Here is a 19414-nt window from a genome sequence, read left to right on the forward strand (position 1 = left end):
AATTGTGCTAATAAGGCGCTGGTAATTATAATTTAATAACATCTCCGCCTCTGTCGGCTGAAAACCGGCTCGTGTTCGCCATTAGAGTTCTCTGCGTGTGCAATTAACAGCCAGGCAACCAGGAAAGGACGAAGGACGAAGGACTGGCACATAAAAATTGATTTACACCGCCATCAAAAGGGGGCAGAGCCAGCAATTTAATTGTAAGTCAAACATTTGCCGGCGAGTTTATGCAGTTCGGATTTAATTTGATTACACGCCGAGCTGGAGCGCAGGGCAAACATCTTCTGATTGCCTGAATAAGCAATGAGGAAAGTAGCTTTCCCTTTCAATGGGTTGGAGAGGGGAAACGGGGACGAGATCCGGATACGGATCCTTTAGCCCCAACGGGTGCACATGAGCACCGGGCCACTTGTGTATTAATAAACAAATTACGCAATTAATAACACACGCTGAGCGCTCAGCTGGGCGCAAAATGTAACACTTGGTGCATCCTTGGCCGGGCTAAAATTAAGAGCCAGCTGCAGCTGCGAGCTGCGAGTTTATGGCCGCCTGCAAGTTGTGCAGCCATAAATGGCCGAGTGAGTGGCTTCTGGAGAGCGGGCTCCCCGAAAGTGGCTACCAAACCCGCGTCAAGTACCCCGGCTGTTGGCATCGTTTCGAAGGCTTTTCTTTATGGCCCGCATGGAAATTTCAGAGAGAGGTGGAGGGAAACGGAAGTGCAGACGAAAACACTGAGCTGAAAGTGTATAAAAATGTGCCAGCTAGGCATTCTCCCGCCGTTGTCTTGTGCGCTCACTCGGAAAAGCAGACAAAATGTATCTGTGACAGCGCAGCCAGAAATCCAGGATAACCGAGCGAAGCGAGCGAAGGACGACAAACGAATATTTATTACAGGTGTTTGCCTCTTTGACTGACAGAAGGCACAATCTGGCGCATAAGACGCCACTGGGGGGCAATGGGGAAGGGAAGCTTAGTTTTTGGGGCAGAAAAGTTTACCGGAAAAACTCAGGCAGCTGCGGGATGCTCGGCTTTAAGGCGACGGGGCCACACTCCCTTTGTTCGATTGCGCCTGGAAATTGATTTGGCATCGTCAGTGGGTGCGAGTGTCCTTTATCTGGCCAGACGATGGAAATTTTTCAAATCCGATTTGCGGAAAAATAAGGTACGGTACGATACGCAAACCCAACCGGAATTCCTGGAAAATCCTATATCTAGTGCAGAAGGGCTAAAAATAAAAACGAGGCAGGATCCATTGTCTGCTTGTTTTTTCCTAGCAACATGAAGTTTAAAGCGAGGAAGTTAAAAGAGCGGAATTGCATTTTTTACGCATTTCACCTGCGCTGACAGGATGTTCGCGACAACTGGAAAAAGGGGGAAAGGAGTAATGTGGATTGCAAATCCTCGGAAAACCCGGATGCCAAAGTATCTTTTGGATAGGCAGGGGAGATTTATTGACCGCCAGGAAGTGGCTGCTGAAAGCCAAGGAAAGGATATCATCACGAGATGATGGCGGTCATTTCGATTAGAAAGCCCGAGGGTAAATGAGCCGATGGAAGGGGAAACCGGCGGGCTGTTCGTGTGCTAGTGATGTGTAATTAATTTTCGGCAACATCTGTTTATCCTAATTAGAGGCGATCCAAACACACATGCCCAGGAAAATGGGGGCGTGGCACGAGGCGTTCTCTTACCATTTGTCATTATTACTGGGCCAGACCGAAAGGTCAGAGAGATAAAAGTTTGGATGTGAGTCGATTAAACGGGCAGGAATCAAGTGAATAATGGCCAGAACAACTCTTGCATGGTAAATGCCTCCTCTTCCCTTCTCTCCAAAACTCAACCGCATTTCTATGGGAGCTCGTAATGAGCCTGAAATCGAAAAATCGGCCATTGGCGGAATTGTAAGCCGAAAACTTGGCTGGGAATCGTAAAAAATGTCAGGGCGCAATCAACGCCTCGCAGCTCTAATGGAAAATTGGACAAATTGAAGTCGAGCAACTTTGTCGTAAAATGAAATTGCTAGAAAAATCAACGAATGGTATAATCAGAATAAGGCTGAGCGGATGGCCCATCAAACAGAAAAAAAAGGGGAAAGTGTGTGTGTCCTTTTTGCTGGCAACCATCCTTTTGACTGCCTCGAATTTGCCAATTTATTATGCGTGCCTTCTTTTATTTGGCCGTCTGTTTGACTGGTCGACTGTCTGGCCAAAAGGTTAACAAGCCAGAAAGCGTCGCAAATCAAAGGGAATTTCGGCTTGCTGCAGGCGAATGCAGATTAAGGGAATCAAGAGCTTATAATTGATCAGATATTTTTCTTCCCAAAGGAACAGAAAAACTCGCATGAGATTTTTTTGCTCAAGCGACTGTTGCGCATTGTTGTGAAAATTCGGTTCTAATAGAGCGCCGTTTCATTTGCCAAAACATTCGTTGTTTCAACTCAGAGTTCCGCGTTCCGTTCCATTCGTTTTTTGAATGGCCTGTGGGCTAACTGGTGGCGTAGAATACATCCCTTTAACGGACTGACGCACCCGACGATGCAACATTCCCCTTATTCTACCATGTGTAGGCCAACTGCTGGCATAGAAAATTCAGTTAGTGTTGAAAATTCTGCCGCGTCGGTTGTGCTAATTCGCACGAGCGGAGAAAACTTGGCTAACGGTTCTTCGCCGACGGCACATAACGGTAGATAGCAGTGTTTGAGTGGGTGCAATCGGTGGATATTGTGTGTGTGTGTGATTTTGTGTGCTTGTGTGCGCTGCCGAAGAGCCGAGTGCTCGTGATCGCAAAAACAGCTGCTTCCACCATTTTGCAATTTCAGTTCCTGTTGAATTCCCGATCGAAGCGAAAGGATATTAGCCAGTTATATTAATATTTACCATAATTGATAACCGAAAAACTAAAGCTCCAAGCAGCTACGTGCTTTTTGGCAACAAAAAAAACAAAATTTATTATATTCGCAAAAAGCGCGACGACGAGTGAGTGCATTCATTATGAATTCGCGAGTGTGAGACGAGTGTGAATGTGATTTATGTGATTTTGTTGGGTTTTCTTCAGCGGCGTGCTTGCTTGCTAATCAAATTGCTGGCTTTCGTTTCGTAATTTCACTCATTAACAAACAATTTTCCCTTCTGTCGCCGAAAACAAACACAGCATTGACAAACTGCAATTTTCATAATTGTCCCGCTGTCACATATGCAAAAATAAACAATTCTGTTTATAGATGCCCGAACATCATGATGTCAGCCAGCCGATTTGAATTTCTTTCGCCGCAGTGTCCGCTTTGTTTGAGCAATGACAGCAAATAATTGTTTTGCCATAAATTGCCAGTGCAATGTTGCCGCTCTATGCAATTAACAAATAAAACATATTTCAATCATATTCTAGCGCAAACAAACTATTAATTTCACAAAAACACGGCTCAGTAACGCCCATTCGATGAGATCGACGGAAAACTGAGAACTGAAAACCAAATATCGAGTGCTGAGTACGGAGATTTTAGGCAAAGTGCGTGCAATTATTCAACGCATGACAACCAATTAATTGGCAAAAGAGCGCGAGAGCAAACACAACCCGCGGCAACAAATCGAGAGACCCCCAGAAAATCTATAACCATCTGGGGAGCCGGTTAACGCCTGCCAGTGCATCGGAAAAACAACAACAAGCAGAGCGGTGCAGCAACAACTTGACCGCTTTTCCAAGCGATTTGGCGACGGCAGCTTGCTAATCTCGCCCAGAAAACTCCGCTCACAATCGCCATCAAAATAACGATGATTTATGCAGGTGAGTCTGCTCGAGTTAAATGCAATTTTCGAATTTAGAAACAGTCAAGCTTAAGTTGAGATAATTAAAGGCTGTAATATATAGACGAAATATATATATTTGAATATATAAACTAAATGAGTAAGTTCACTAGGCAAGTTGAGGTAACAGACAAAAAAAAAGAGTGCATTTAATAATAACAAGCAAGCTAAGGTAACAGGAAATAAAAAATGTACATTTAAAAATATAACTTAAAGTTTTTACTTCAAATAATCACTAGCTTATTAAAGTATTGAGTTGTTAACTTTTTATTACCCCAATAATAACAGTCTTAACACAATAAAAATCAATCATTATCATAATAGAATAATTTTCTTTAATTGTAAAAAAAAATGTAAATAGTAGTTTGGCTTATTAAAATTAAAGAAAGTTTTGTTTAACTTTTTTGTCCATAACATATTATTGTAAAATGTGTATTTTAAACAGTCTCCCTAAAAACCTTTCAATACCTATGAGTTTTAGTGAAAACTTTAAAATTGTTTTGTTTTTGTAATTTATGGCGAACACTCAGTAAACGTTGAACCTTTGTTGTATCCATGCAAATGTGATTCGGATGGGGGGATTACCGCATTTGTGATTACTACACCCCAGTTATGCATTCGTACCAGCAGAATTCCCAGAGCTACGGATTGGGCATTGAAAAAAGCATTAGTGCCAAACGGAACGGGCTATAAATCCGTAGAGTCAGTTAATTGCAAACCCATATCAACGGCCACGAAGGCGACGACGCAATTAGCAGCAGGGGAAAGGGGAAAGGGGAGAGGGGAGAGGCGCGTGGCATACAAATTGCGAGGCGAAACGGAAAGCGAAGCGAATTCGAAAATTCGTCAAGTGTTTTGTGCATTTTTGCGGGCTTTTTTCGCACAGAGCTTAGCACGTGCCCGTCCGCCTTCGGTTACAGATTCTGTTTATTCACTTTCGGTAGCCTAATTAACTAAATTGGCTGGCCTGTTGACAATGGAAACCGAAGTGCGACCGTCGCAGCACTTGGCCCGAGTTCCTCCTTCTTCTGCCACCCATCTTGCCATCCTGCCATCTTTCCATTTGCCATCGTGCCATCTTGCCACTTCCTGCGCCGAGTGTGAAGCTCAGCAGACACAAAGGCCGGCTGACAGGTGAAATGGGGGCAAACAATGGAAGTTGTTTTGACAGGGCCCACACAATGGCCCGACCGGCCCAATAATACGGTCCGACAGAGAGACGAACGGACAAACGGATGGACAGACGGACGGACGGGTTGCCGTTGCCATTGCCGGCCAAAATGAACGAAGCGACGGGGAAATGTAGTAATAAATTAGGTTTTTAAATGTATCCCCATTTATTTCAACTTAAAGTGTGAAAACCCAAGTCGGGCTGACTTTTATTTAGTGACACTCAAACAGACATCCCCTATATGCGGCCAAAGTCACGATTCTCCGACATTAATTACCTCGCTTGCCCAAAACCAAAGCTTTTACTGATAATGTGCCTGAATAATAGTTGCCCGAGTTTTCCATGCTCTTTGCTCAAATATTTGCTGTTATATAAAGTCAATAACAAAATATTTTAAATACGAAAAAATATAATATATAGGTGTATTTATGAAAAGCTCTTAACATTTTGATTTGTTTTATAAATCAGTTTTTCAAGTTCGAAAAGATAAGTATGATATAGAAGAATTATTAAAATTAAAAAAAAAAAGTTTTACCAAAAAAAATAAAGAAATCTTAATAGGTTTTTGAGGCTTATATTTTGTTTAATATTCAACTAACTTAACGATTAATGGCTTTTATTGTTTACTTAACAACAAAGAAGCAATAAAATGGAATAATGAATGATTTAAGACAATTGTACACAAAAGCTTAGAAGCCAAATATTTTTTCGTAAGCTGAAAGCACGTTTCGGCCAATGTCCAGCTCGGCAGCTTGGGAAATCTTCACGCCTGGACGGCGGCGAAAACGGGGAACTCCGAGTGGCAACAAAGTTGCCTCAAACATAATTCTGTGCTGTGTGCAGCGCCCTGTGAAGGCATTCAAATTGCTTCCTAGTCCAGCTGGAACAACAATGGCCAGCTACGTGCATAAGCCACCGAAACCTGAGATTCTTTAGCCCTGTCGAACACAAAAGAGCGTCAACATAGAATTGTGCAACCAGCGGAGCAAATGACTTGCCACTCGGCCCGAGGGTGAAACTTTCCAACAAAGGGGGGCCAAGTTCTGGTGAAGGGGGAAAGGGAGGGAAGCCCACACGTACTTGGAAATAAAACAAACCAAACCAGTTGAAATATATTAATGGGGCGGGCATGAAATTGTTTTAGGTGTTCGCTGCCGCTGCGAGTGTGTTGGCATTAAACTTGGCATTAAATAACAATAACCCGGCAATAAAGCGGGGGGAAAATGTGCAGGAGGAACCCTTTCACTTTCGCTTTCGCCTTCGGTCCCCTGCTGTTTTCCTTTTTGTTGCCCTTTTTTTTTCTTGCCACTTTGCCGCTTTATTGCGAATCTCTCACCTCGCGACCTGCTGCCTGGCGCACGCGGCGTATGCGTAACGAGTTTCATGTAAGAACAGACAGAAGACAGGAAAACAATGGCAAACACACGATATTGCGTATACGGCGTGTGGGCCAGAAACCGGGAACCTGCCAAAAAAAACGAAGAAATTCGGTAAGAGCGTGCGAGTCTCAGAAAAAAGAAGTATCTGCTTAATGTATTTAACACTCAAAGAGCACTTTTTATGACGCCCCCACGAAATGTTTTCGCCTTCTTATTTCATTCGGCTCCTTTGGGGCGAAGATTGTGTTTCTTTTTTTTTTTTGTTGCTTAGGTGGGAAGGCAATCGAATTTCCCACGGCCAAATCTCGTAAAAGTTTTGATTGACACGCAGTGGCCTGCAAATTAACAGCTCATTGCAATGCAGCCACAAAGTTGAGGGCGAAAGCCAAATGAAGCATGAAGAGCCACTGGCCAAGAGCAACTGGAACGGAAATGAGTTCACTGCTCGTGGCGGGCTTAGCTCTTGAAAAATCACCTAATTCATTTAAATAAGCAAGAAGGAGTCGTCGCCAAAAGCGAAAGCGGGCTAAGTCCATTTGCCGAAAAGGACTTTGGACGTCGCTCCTTGAAAGTCTTGACTTTTATCTGCAGATGTTCGATGCCAAGGGGAAGCGAGGAGCCAAAGAGCCGAAGAAGCGAAGAGTCGTCGAGTCGACAAACTAATTTAAAAATCCACTTGCTAAGCGCTTCCCACCTCCTAGCTGCATGGTCCATCGACTGAAGAGGACATTCTCTGGGGGCTAGGCTATTTATTTTTTCATTCCCTGCCTTTTATGATGATTTTGCACTGCGTGGAAATAGTAGAGCAAACATTTTAGCCCCCAAGTGTTTAAATATAAAGCGGAAATGAGCTTTACTCCGGGTCCTTCTGCGCTCCCCCTCCACTTTTCCGCTTTTCCACGACGATTCAGTCGGTCAGCGACGTGCCAAATGAACTGGGTTGCCGCAACGAACGAACTTTCACGAATAGCAACTCGACTTGGCTGACTTACCGAGTAGTATATATATGTAAATGCTAATTAATGACTGCAACTTTCTTCGCCAGACACTTTTGAATTAATTGCACACCTCCACGAGTCGCCGGAATTGCCATCCGAGAGTCGTGCGAAGTGGCAGACAAGCAGACACGAGCCATGTTTGGGATTCCTACGCCCGGCCACGCCCAAGCAATATCACAGATAAGGCCGCATTTGATTTGCGATTGCATCGAATGCAAAACAAACTCATTTCTGAGTTCGCCAGAGAGCGGAGCAATTTATGGATTTGATTTCAATTGTTTTGTCATGTTGATTGGCAGCCCGAATTGGCAACAACTCATAGTTTGGCAGCTCTGGCAGCTTTGGCAGCTAGCTATCTGTTCGATGTCAATGGCAGATGATTTTCCCCCGATTCTCAATGCTCGATTAGTCAGTGACGAACTTTAACCCCGCCACGGCTACGGAATCGAATAAACTGAAAACCAAATTGGTTTCCTGGGTGTGTGTGGCTATGTAATTAATCTAATTTGCAGTCTGCCTTCGGGCTTTTGTGCGTCGTTTGCCACGTTTGCTACGTGCGTGTTGACAAAAGTCGAATCGAATGCCAATCAATGGACTCCTGCAGCTGTTCATGCATACAGCACAGTGACATTCATTAGTTAATTGATCAAGCGTGGCGAAATGGGGAATTCTTCGGGTTTCCAGCCCATTCAGAATGATTTTTCAACAGCTTTTTTTTGGTGCAACGGGCTCAGCTTTTGGCAGGGAAATTCTTTTATGGCCGCATAAAATCCAAACACAAATTATTTCGCACATAAAAAGCAAAGCGGCGAGAAGCGAAAATACAAATGTGTAGAAACAGAAACGACCGACGAGCATAATGCCACATAGACAGTTGGAAGCCGACATAGACAGAATCCGGCTGAAAGGAAAAGTTTTCAGCTTACATCTGTATGTATGTGTATAAAGTCCTGCCCTGCACAATATATATACATACATATATACACAAGGCAGGACGATTCCGGCGAGAGTGTGTGCAAACAGAGAAGCAAAGTGCCCAAAGCGTTTTCACAGTCAATTTTGTATGTAAAGGCAAGACAGGACAACGCCTGACATTTGTACTGAGAGGGAAAGAGAGGGAAAAGGAGGGAGTGAAAGGGGGTTTGAAATCGGGGAAGGGTTTTGGCTTAGTGTAAATTTTTATATTTCCTTGTGCATGGCACATAAAACCCTTTGTTGGCCGAGCTGCATGTGTGGGAGGGTTTGTGTACATTTAGGACGGCAATGAGCATGAAAGCCATTAACTACTTACACAAGAATGTGTACGATTTTGCAGCAGCCCGGGAATACTAATACGCTTAGCGTCTTGCTGCCAAAGCGATCAAGCTGTAGAAATGCAAGGAAATCTTGTACAAAAGGACATTGTCTTTAGAGAAAATTGCACACATTTTCCAAATAATTGGATACAATTGTATAAAACTGAATTCAATTGAATTTACGAAACATTCTTCGTACATATTCTTAATAAATGGGTCAGCTTCTATGTAAATATTATTGAAGGCATTGAATAATAGACAGCTTACTAGTACTAGTACTATGAATAGGAGATTTTTCTCAAGGAAAAAAATATAAATACTATGTTATATGTGTATATTCACTTTCATTAATGAGTTGAATAACAAAACCTAAGAGAGGCAACTAATTAAATCTTCAACAATGTGTTACCAACAATTAAAGGTAAAGTTCTCTTCCCAAGATAACCACAGATTACCAAATTTAATAACCCTTAGAGGTGTATAAACCGCTCTGATTTATTAGTTTGTCGCCCAAAAATAGCGGTGTATAAATACTCCCACCGAATTAACAATAATCCTATTTGGCAAACACAAACTTTGCATAAAGCAAACAAGTCGGCGGAGGCGCAGGCGAACCCAGTCCAGATGTTGGCCGTTGTTTTGCCACTTTTACCTCAGCAGTGGCACAATGAATGGCTGTGTACAATGGGGAAAAACGAATGCAAACACGTACACAAATGAACGCGGACAAAAAGGAAACGCGAGGCGGAGGCAAATGTAATGACACTTAAGTGGCCCTGAATCTCAATCTCTTTGCAGTCCAGTGATTTCGCCTTGTCGCACTTGGCAACTCGGCAACTCGGTAACTCGGCGGACTTGGCCAACTCGGCGATGGATGACGTATGTAGATGTCGGTTATCGTTGCCACTGCTCTTTATGTTTTCCCTGCTATTTTGTTTGTACGACCATCTAGGGCATCATTATCGAGTTGAACCATCTGAACCACTTCAAACCTTTATTACTATGCTAATACTAAGGTCTGGACATATTAAATTCATATTTACCGAGTCATTGTGTGATTTATTCAGGGGGCTGGCTATTCTCAGAAATTCCTTTTCGGGAGTTCGTCGTTGGCTTTAGCAATTCATTTAATTTATCCTCTTGGATTGCCTTGTGTTTGCTCAAGGTAATGAGATTCTGTTGTTAAACACTCCTCACCTTTCCTTCCTGGAATCCGCCTCTTCCCACTTTGCACATTAATCTTTTTAGCCGAATTAACCCTTTCGTGTCTGCCGGCTTGTGAACCACTTTTTCTGACGTATTCGGCAGGCAACTAATTAGTTTGCCGGGCCACCGAATTGTGTATGCAACGCACGCTTTTCCCACTAATTCGACGGAAGTCACTCGCTCTCGGGCCAAGTATTATGTAAAAGTTCCTGCACATGGCAGCCATCTGCGAGTGCGGTGCACATTTCCATCCCAAAGCCGGTGAGTTAATTTAATTTAGCGTAGCCGAGCATAAACGAGATCAGTGCATGATGGGCTCAACGTTTCAGTCAGTGCATAATGCCATAATGGCGCACAAAGAGCCCTGTTAAATTTTCATTCCATTTAATCCCACGGAGATATTTTAAAATGAATCAATGCTCTCGTGTTGGGCGGCCATAAGGCAAATGTGAATATATTTATTAATAGGTGTCCTGTTCTGGGTTCCTGGGTGTGTCGTCCAGGTGACTGAATGGAAATTAGCCCGGCCTAAGGGAAGCGAATGCTGAATGTCATTAAATACAAATTATGGTTATTAGCAGACTTTTTTCGAAGGCAAGGCCCTCTGACAATGATTTGACCTTAGGGGCCGAAACGGGACTCGAAATTTAAATGACGCATTCGACTGCTATATTCGCATACGGCTGCTTGACCAGAATGATTTGGGGTATTTCTGGAACGTGGTCTTATTAAAATATCCACGTTTAATATGCGCGAAGGCGCCGGAGTTTTCCAACTTGGTCGCACCCATGGCTTACTTAATGTTTACAATGTTGACAGCCGTGTCGGTTCGATTCGGTTTGGTTCAGTTGCCACGGTCAAGGGACACGCTCAAGTTATTAAACATTGATTACCTATCGATTTTATCCTTGTTTTTGTTACATTCCCACGCCGATTTCGAGCCCCTTTTGTAGCGAAAAGTGGGAGAAAGTAGAAGACGGCTGCAAATGCAAATTACCTGTGAAATGCAATTTCTCATCTTTTCACAGTTGCGGCAACGCAGTTTGACATTTAATTTTCGGAGCCGAGGAAAAGGCCATCTGGAAATTCTCCTGTCAAGCTGACAGCCTGTGAAATGCGAGAAATGGAATAAATTCAGGGCGCAAAAGTGCAAGAAGTTTTGCGAAAGGGCCAAATTAATCAGGGCTTTAAGGATCAGCAAGGCTGAAACTGCATTCAACAGCATCCAGACAACTTGCAGCGGTTCACTCAATCAAAATTGAGTTACTTCTCAGTTTTTGTTGGCAACTTATTTGTTTATTTATTTTCCGCATAACTTCTCGACGAAAGGCAGGCTGCTAAAAAACTTTTTCTGCTCCGGCACAGTCTCCTGCGAAAGTTTTCCTTCAGGCAATTAGTAAATTCTGATAGCTTTTGTCAGCTGAAATGTTTGCGGGAATACCGATTGGATTTATTGATTGTCATCTAAGTGCAGCTTGTAGAACTTTAGCCAAACAAAAGCCAAACTGCCCCCGAATGACTTGAACTATCTGCAGATTTAACAGCTTTACAATCTGTGGCAACGTGACATTTACGCAGAGAGTGTGCTGCATGCAGCAATTGGCAGCTCGAAATTGCTCTTGATAACTTTCCAAGCTCACACGAACAAACTGGCAAGGCTGCCATAAATTCTGACTCCTGACTTGTTGAACCATATATTATTATTGATAAAAAACTTCTGATATATATTGCCACTGATTGAATGCTGTTTTTTCAGCTGTTTCTTGCAGCTCGTGTGCAGCATCCCACGGCGGTCGCAAATAATTGACATCAGAGTGTTTGCTGACCAAACATTTGATATGTAAACCGGGGGGTCGAGTAAACAAAGGTGTAAACAGCGATATTGCACCCACGACTCGACTCGGTTCGGGGCACATATTGACACTGACAACCCGGAACTCTGCGGTTCCGGATGGAGACAACCTGCGGGTGCCGGAGCCCACGAGACGCACTGGGATCAACTGGAGCGACGGCATCGGCAAAGGCATCGTTACTGGTATCGTTGTTGGTATCGCTATTGGCACCGGCATCGGCCAGCGGTTGCCAGGCCAAACAGCAGCCACCACATCAACAACATGGCCATAAAGCAACAGCACCCAGCGAGCTGTAATTCATGGTTGCAACTACCCAACGAACTGCTGATATTGGTGAGTTAACGAACCCCTAACGATATTTCCCATGGGTGTCTATTTCTGGCTTCTCTGTGAAAGTTTCTCCGGCCTTTCTGTAATTTTCACTTTAAATTAGTAGGGGAGAAATTGTTGCCAATAAATTGCATACCGGAAGCTTTCTTAATCATTGATTGCTGGTAATTGAAATTGCTTGACAAAGTTTCCCTAACTAAGCTGAAAGAATAAAATATCTACCAAGCTAATTGGATCTCTATTAAAAACTTATAACATTTAATCAAAACAACTTAAATGTATAGAAACCAATTTCAAGTAGTAAGCTTTTAATAGAATATTTATTTGGTTACCTAATATGTTTCCCTTGAATAGATTTCAATACTACTTGTCCGCTTTCATGGTCGCTTTTATTGTAGCTAAAAAACAAATATGTTTCATTAAGTTATTTGAATTTTAAGAGTTCATATAGAACTTTTTTTTCAGATATGCTATAAACTATCGCAAAAGCAAATGTTATTCAAATATAAATTCAAGATTAAATTATAAAAATCACGACAGGCCTCACGTCTTTTAGAAGCGTGGAGCGCCGCAATTTCTGTTTTGATTTCCATCAAGAGTTACTTTCCAGCGAGGATTCCTTCTCCTGCGTGTATCTTGATTGTCCTGACAACTTACGCAAACAACAATCAATCAAACAATTTGCCTGCGACTCTATTTGCCCAAAGGACTTGTGAGGAATGGAATGGAATGCATGTCGCGCACAATTAGTTAAGCTGGTTGTAGAAGCAAAACTTGTGCTGTGCGTTAAAAATTTAGTTGGCAACATTTCCTGTTATTATTTCCGCTACTGCTTGCCTTTGTGGCAAAGTGGCACGCACGTCCTGCCACGCCCCCAATGGGCTTCATCAGTGAGCATGGGTGTGTGTGTGAGTAAGAGTGTGTGCGTTTCAGAGAATAAGAAGAAGGAGAAGGAGGGAACTGTGCCAGTGCCAGTGACAGTTGTAGGCACGTCCTAGTTGTGTGGCCATGGCTGTTGTTGCTGCAGTTGCACTTGCAGCTGCTGCTGCACAGCAACTGTCAGTTGCACATTTCGCCGACGGCGATGGCGGTGGCAAATTCGTCCCTCCATCCTGCCACATCCACGTGAATGTTGCAATCAACTCTGACATGCTGATGTGTGTGCGCCCGACATTGATTATCTTGCAGTTGTCTGTTTGCCTAGCTGCTGTTGCAGTTACCGTTGGCCAAATGGGCGACCATAAATCCAATGAATGTATACTCCTATGCTATACACTCGTATATGTGTCTAGGACCCCGGGACACTTTTATGTGTCTGCGACAGATGCTCGTAAAGCTGCGTGAGTTCCGCGCTCACGTTCCCTCGTAAAAAGGCCGGGAAAAGTGAAAAAGCTTTGGGGATCTGCTAATGGCCACACTACTCAGCATTATCGGCCGGGCGAGCCATTAATTAAATTCTAATTACTTCAAGTAATTTTCATAATAAATCAGCTCCTCGAAACCCAAAGCAAGAGGGGAATTCAGCACTCCAGAGGTTCTTAACAAGACCACTTCACATTTCACTTGAGCAGCTCACAAATCTCGGCTTAGGAACAAAGCCAACGAACACATCGAGAGGCTTTCAGCTTTCGGCTGTCATTTGCATTTGATTTCCAACTACGTAATTGTGCGACGACAAGGGATTTCCACAGCCTACAGCCTACAATTTTCCACCCCCTTTGGATAGTTTTGGCATATTAAAGTTCAGCCTCTATTTGGCCAAAATGGTGGAGCCTCTATGTTCGGGCGCCATTCGCGCGCAATTATCGGAATTAAATTAAAAGTTTTTGCGGGTTCTGTCGTCGGGCAATTGCAGTTGGCAGAAGCCAGCAGGCCGCAAAATTGTTTTATCTGCACGGCAGTTGCCTCTGCGGCTGGTTAATGGTCCGTTTTCCGGCTCTGTGGCCACTGGGTTTTGTTGCGAACATTCGCGTTTTAATTCAACTCATTTAGCGGTGGAGCAACGCTTCCGCTAATTGGTGGCAACTTGATTTTACGCCACGAATGTTGCGGCATTGTTGTCCCCTAATTTTCCGTACAGAGCTCATCATGCTGATGCACTTATTGAAATACCCAGTTCATACGAAAAGTGAACAAAATGTCGGAAAGTGTAAAAATAAATTGTGTTTTTTCCACCTTAAATCAATTTTGCTGCAATTGGAGCGAAAGTTTTAATTTATGCTCTGAACAATCAGATTCTGTCATTGCCTTGTTGCTTAATCAACTTGTTGCATGCTCCTGGCACCTTGCAATTTATTTCTCAGCTTACTTTTCAGAAATCTGATTTGCTGCAATTTCTCCTGTGGTTTTATTTTCTTTGCCTGTGCTTTTAATTTCCTCTCTAGCCTTCTAGCACGCAAATTGAATTCGGGTTACTTTCCACTTTTTGGGGGAGAGGTGATGTGCATTTATAAAACTTCACTCCCATTTTCGAGTCATAGTGAGTGTAATTTAATATTTATATTGCTATAATGGAATTTTGAGCTTAATTTGTATGCAGAAGCCCTGCCAGCAAACTGTCTTTATTGTTTTCACTTAAAATTCCTTGTTGAGAAGTGAATAAATGTTGCTGCCAGAACGATACAAAATACATTTACACTTTTTTCTAGGTGTAGGTTTTCAATGAGAAAATTACTTATGTAATACATGCCATATTTACAGAAAAATGTATACGTTCAATATTTATCTTGACTGCCCATTATGCTTCACTTTTTGCTACATCCACATCCTGATTGCTGGGGTCCAAAAAAAGAAAGTTAAAGGAAGCAATCAATTTAAGAAAGCAAAAACTTTGGAACTGCTAAACAAATAAAGCATGTAGACCTTCCCCACCACATGAAAAATATAAGATTTAAAAAGTTACTTTTATACAAAACGAGTCATTAAAAGCATGAAAATGAGTAAGAAGCTGTAATTTGCATCTTCATGTATGATTCACGGAAATGTATTTAAACTTTTTTACGCCTTTTGACATTTTCATTTTGTCTAAAGAACTCTGCTAACTTTTTAATGCTGCGGTAATTAAATTTAATTTGCATCAAAGCGCCACCCTGGGCTCCTACACATTTAATACTTCCTCTTTATGTCCCCGTCAACTAGGCGTATGCGTAATGGAAAAAAGTGTTGCATCAGCAATATGATTTTAATGATACTCTTTAATTAGGTTAAGCCAATGTAAATCAGGGTACTTTCAGACTGTAAAGAAGCATAATAATTGTTACGTCCCACATTTTTTAATAACATATTGTTATAAATTAAATTACAAACCTGCTGCTGTTTTTTACTCAATTTCCACAGCGACTCATTTAGCAAGGGTATCGCCAAAAAAAGAAATGCGTATACGCCGCGTGGGTCGCGTGGGTGGAAAAGCTTTTACAACTCGGTTTAAATGCCAATTATTTATTACGCTCGGCAATTTAATGTTGGCGAATTTCGGCGTGCAACTCAATTTGGGCATTTCTCATTATTAGCTGCCACAAAGCAAATTTCAGCATGCAAATTTTGTGCGCCAAGGAAATGCCATCAGAGCTGCCTTAGAGTTTTCGGTAGGGCCTTCTGCCACTTCCCCGGGCGAAAATGCTTTTAAACTTTACAACTGGCAACAATTTTCGCCGAGCTCCTCTTTGGCCTTTCCACATTGTTTGTCATGTGAGTAATTTATGCGGCCCTCGTACACGCACTTCTCGCCCCGATCGCCCCTATATTGTATTCCACCCGATAGCTGCCGCCGTATGTTGGGCGTATTTTGATTAACCCCGGATCCGAACAGGCCGTCCATAAAGGTTGCACTCCCCGTGCACTCATAACAAAGTGCTACCTTGAACTTAACCCGTAATCAATGACGAGTACGGTTTACAAATCGATACGGGGAATACGAGTACATTCGTTACATATTGTTTGTATCCCTCGGCTTTTGTTGTGGGAACTCTCGCCTTTTCCCTGCATTATTGAGAGCTCCTCACAAATATTTAGCTGACCAAAACAGGTGTTCTTTAGCACATCGGTATCCGGCCGAAGGGGCAACTTGCCAAAAGTTCACACAATTTGTAGTCTCGCTCCGCTGGTGAATTAGTCTTGAGGCGAATGTATATTTTAATCGATTTGTTGCGTGCTGTGAATATTTCATACCAGGCAATTACCCCGAAAATCGACCCGAGGGAAGTAGCTTCTCTTTCCTCCAGCTTTTTGGGTGCGTGCCTCTCGGTCGGTCGAGCCATTAAAGTCAAAAATAATTTCAAATATTGATTAGCAACCAAATCGCGAGCGAATGTTGAATGCGTCAATGAGCTCGGCTTATGGCGGTTGATTGCTTGTTTAGCTGACTTTATAGTTTATCGGGCATTATGTCCGACAATGTCAGCACTTTGACTGTACATCTCTTCATTCATTCCCCGATATTGCCGATTCGCATGCCAATTTCATTCATAGATTCGCCCGACAAACGCACACTTACAATATAAGCGACCGCAATTAATTACGGCAATTAAATTGCAATGTGCAACTGCAGCTGAATACCAAGTGGGCAGGAATATGGCTTCCCTCTCTCGCCAACTCAGAAATTCACCGCACACATTATGGTGGTATTATGTTCCCACAGGCATTTAATTTTCCATTATTGGCGCAGGTCAGCAGCGGATAAGACTTTAAGGTGGCTTATGTTGTCTTACAAAACAATTAAGCAAATATGCCAGTGGCGTTGTGGTGAATCCTCCATTATATTCGGTATCTTCTTCCCCTTCCTTTGTTCAAATCTGTCTCTAATTGCCCTATTTTTGTATTTATGGTTAAAGGCGAATTATTTTTTCTTTGTAACGGTTTACTTTACTTTTACCGCTCATTAAAGACCAAAGTTGTTTGGTTTATTACAACATTTGTGGGCAATAACCCACATAATTAGTTTAATTTCCTATTTAAAGGTTCAAATTAAAGTTTTTGTACAGCTTAAGTTTGAATTTCTAAAACTTTCATTCATTTCTAAGCAGTTTCAGTCTGGGCTTGTTCCGTAAATAGAATAATGCCTTGTGGCCATTTGCAAGCCACGCACATTGGTTTTGTTTTGTTTTTTTGTTGTTCGACCACTTCATTCATTCTAAGCCTATTTATACACCCTCCCTTTATAAATTAATTAGGCACGCGAGCACAGGTTGTGGCGGCAATTAGGCCAGCAGTCAAACGGTTTTTGATAAGACCCTCGTTTTTTTTCGCTTTGTATTTTCGTTTGCAGGTGGTGAACAAGGATACACACCCATCTCAAAAGTACCGCCATGAATGAGACAGAGTGCGAGGATCTCATCAAATCTGTGAAATGGACGGAACCAGCCAACCTGATCTCCCTGGCCGTACTCGAGTTCATCAACGTTCTGGTCATCGGTGGCAACTGCCTCGTGATTGCCGCCGTCTTCTGTTCGAATAAGCTGCGCAGCGTCACCAACTTCTTCATCGTCAACCTGGCCGTGGCCGACCTCCTTGTCGGCCTGGCGGTGCTGCCCTTCTCCGCCACCTGGGAGGTCTTCAAGGTGAGTAATGATTTTCGGGAACTATCCTTAAAGTGCCAGCTATTCGGTTAGTTAGATTTGTGCGAGGTGCTTCAGGAATCTGTTCTTTCCTTTTTTCTACCAAAATTATTCATTATTGGCATGGTTCTTATTAAGTTTAAACAGGTTTTTGAAGTGTTTATAGTGTCATTAATAAAATATAGTCTTATTTGGGACATTTTGAAATGTACGAAGAATTTTTATGTTATATTTCTGTTTGACTTCTTAAATAACTAAAAATTTTGAAAGTTAAATGTGCCTACCGGATGGCTAATATTTTATTATCACTCCATGAAATATGATTCCCAGAAATTAGTGAATTCGCTCTTTAAATTCTTTGCTAAACTTAAGAAATGAACATAATTATAGCAAACATTTTGGAACAAGCCAACCTTTAAATTATTTTAAAATCTTTACAATAAAATAAATTTTCCGAACATTTTTGGATAAATTGTTTTTAAAATATTAAACTTTGTTTTTAAATACGTATCCATTGTATATTTCTATCCCATTCTGACAAATACTCGTTATTATCCCGTCGTAGGTGTGGATATTCGGCGATCTGTGGTGCCGCATCTGGCTGGCGGTGGACGTGTGGATGTGCACGGCGTCGATCCTGAACCTGTGTGCCATATCCCTGGACCGCTACGTGGCGGTCACGCGACCCGTCACCTACCCGAGCATCATGTCCACGAAGAAGGCCAAGTCCCTAATCGCCGGCATTTGGGTACTCTCATTTTTTATCTGCTTTCCGCCGCTAGTCGGCTGGAAGGATCAAAAGGTGAGTCAGTCCGTTACGCAAGTCCAATCTTGACCCGCCAGTGACCCGATGCGATAAATTAACGAAGCGAACGCGGTTTGTCTCTGCCAAATTGCCAAACGGCAAACGAACAGCCAACTGCAAACGAAGGGCCGTCGAAATTGAAAGTCGGTAAACTGTTTTTAGCACGCTCAGGCCGCATGAAACGCTATCGAGAACAAAGCCAGTCGACTGCCAAAAGTTGCCTTTTTCGGGGCTCCACCAAAAGCTGAGGGCCATTCTGTCATTGACACCGTTTTTGGGCCCGACAGAGGTTGGCCAACCGCAACGCAATGGCAACGACTACGGCTCGTGCCGAAGACTGCAATCCGGCTCATTTGTGCCAAAATTACCGTAAAACAAGAAAGGAAGCTAGCTTCGGCAAGCCGAAGCTTATATACCCTTGCAGTCATTAAATATTTCAAACAGAATACACAAAGCCTAAACAACATCGAAGCAACGACAACTTTTCTATTAATTTTTCATATTTTTGAATATTGTTCATATGTCAGCTATATGATATAGTCGTCCGATTTTGCTGAAATTTTATTTCTTATTCAAGAGTCGTTAGAAAACTCTATATTCCAAAAATCATGATTTTCTGATGAGAAATAAGGATATTATCATTTTATTTCCGTTAATTCTATATAGATTTTTCGATCTTTCCTATAGCAGCTATATGATATTTTTTTTTACATTCTGTTACTCCACCCGGGAGCTTAGAGCCTCTACAATTTCTTGTAGAAGATTCGTTATCATTGATTTTCGATCGTACCGGTGATAAGCCAGTAGCGACTTATCCTAGCGGTGGGGTTGCCACCTGGCGCCATCTAGGAGTGACGAAAATGCTATTGATGGGTCCATATTAACGTGGACGAGGGGGTGTGCGGGTCCGGGGAGCCGAAATTTGTTACTAATGTTAAGTGAGCGATAGAGCATAGAAGTGGTGGAGATTTGGAAAAAGAGACCGTTTCTTTTTTCTCGGGGAGCCTGGGGCGCGACTTGAACCC

General features: G+C 42.6%; 1 protein-coding gene across 2 annotated transcripts in view; it reads left to right on the forward strand.

The window, feature by feature from the left end:
• The first annotated feature begins 2599 nt into the window (after positions 1-2599).
• LOC108093355 (octopamine receptor Oamb) overlaps positions 2600-19414 on the forward strand; it is a 30026-nt gene continuing 13211 nt past the window's right edge. For both annotated transcript variants that reach the window (XM_017193368.2, XM_017193369.1), the window contains exons 1-5: positions 2600-2682; positions 3385-3780; positions 11606-12035; positions 17296-17587; positions 18150-18386. In XM_017193368.2, the coding sequence (XP_017048857.1) occupies positions 17336-17587; positions 18150-18386 (489 nt within the window). In that variant the 5' untranslated portion in view covers positions 2600-2682; positions 3385-3780; positions 11606-12035; positions 17296-17335. The remainder of the gene's footprint in view (positions 2683-3384; positions 3781-11605; positions 12036-17295; positions 17588-18149; positions 18387-19414) is intronic.

Source organism: Drosophila ficusphila, unplaced genomic scaffold, assembly GCF_018152265.1.
Source record: "Drosophila ficusphila isolate 14025-0441.05 unplaced genomic scaffold, ASM1815226v1 contig_791, whole genome shotgun sequence".
NCBI lineage: Eukaryota > Metazoa > Arthropoda > Insecta > Diptera > Drosophilidae > Drosophila > Drosophila ficusphila.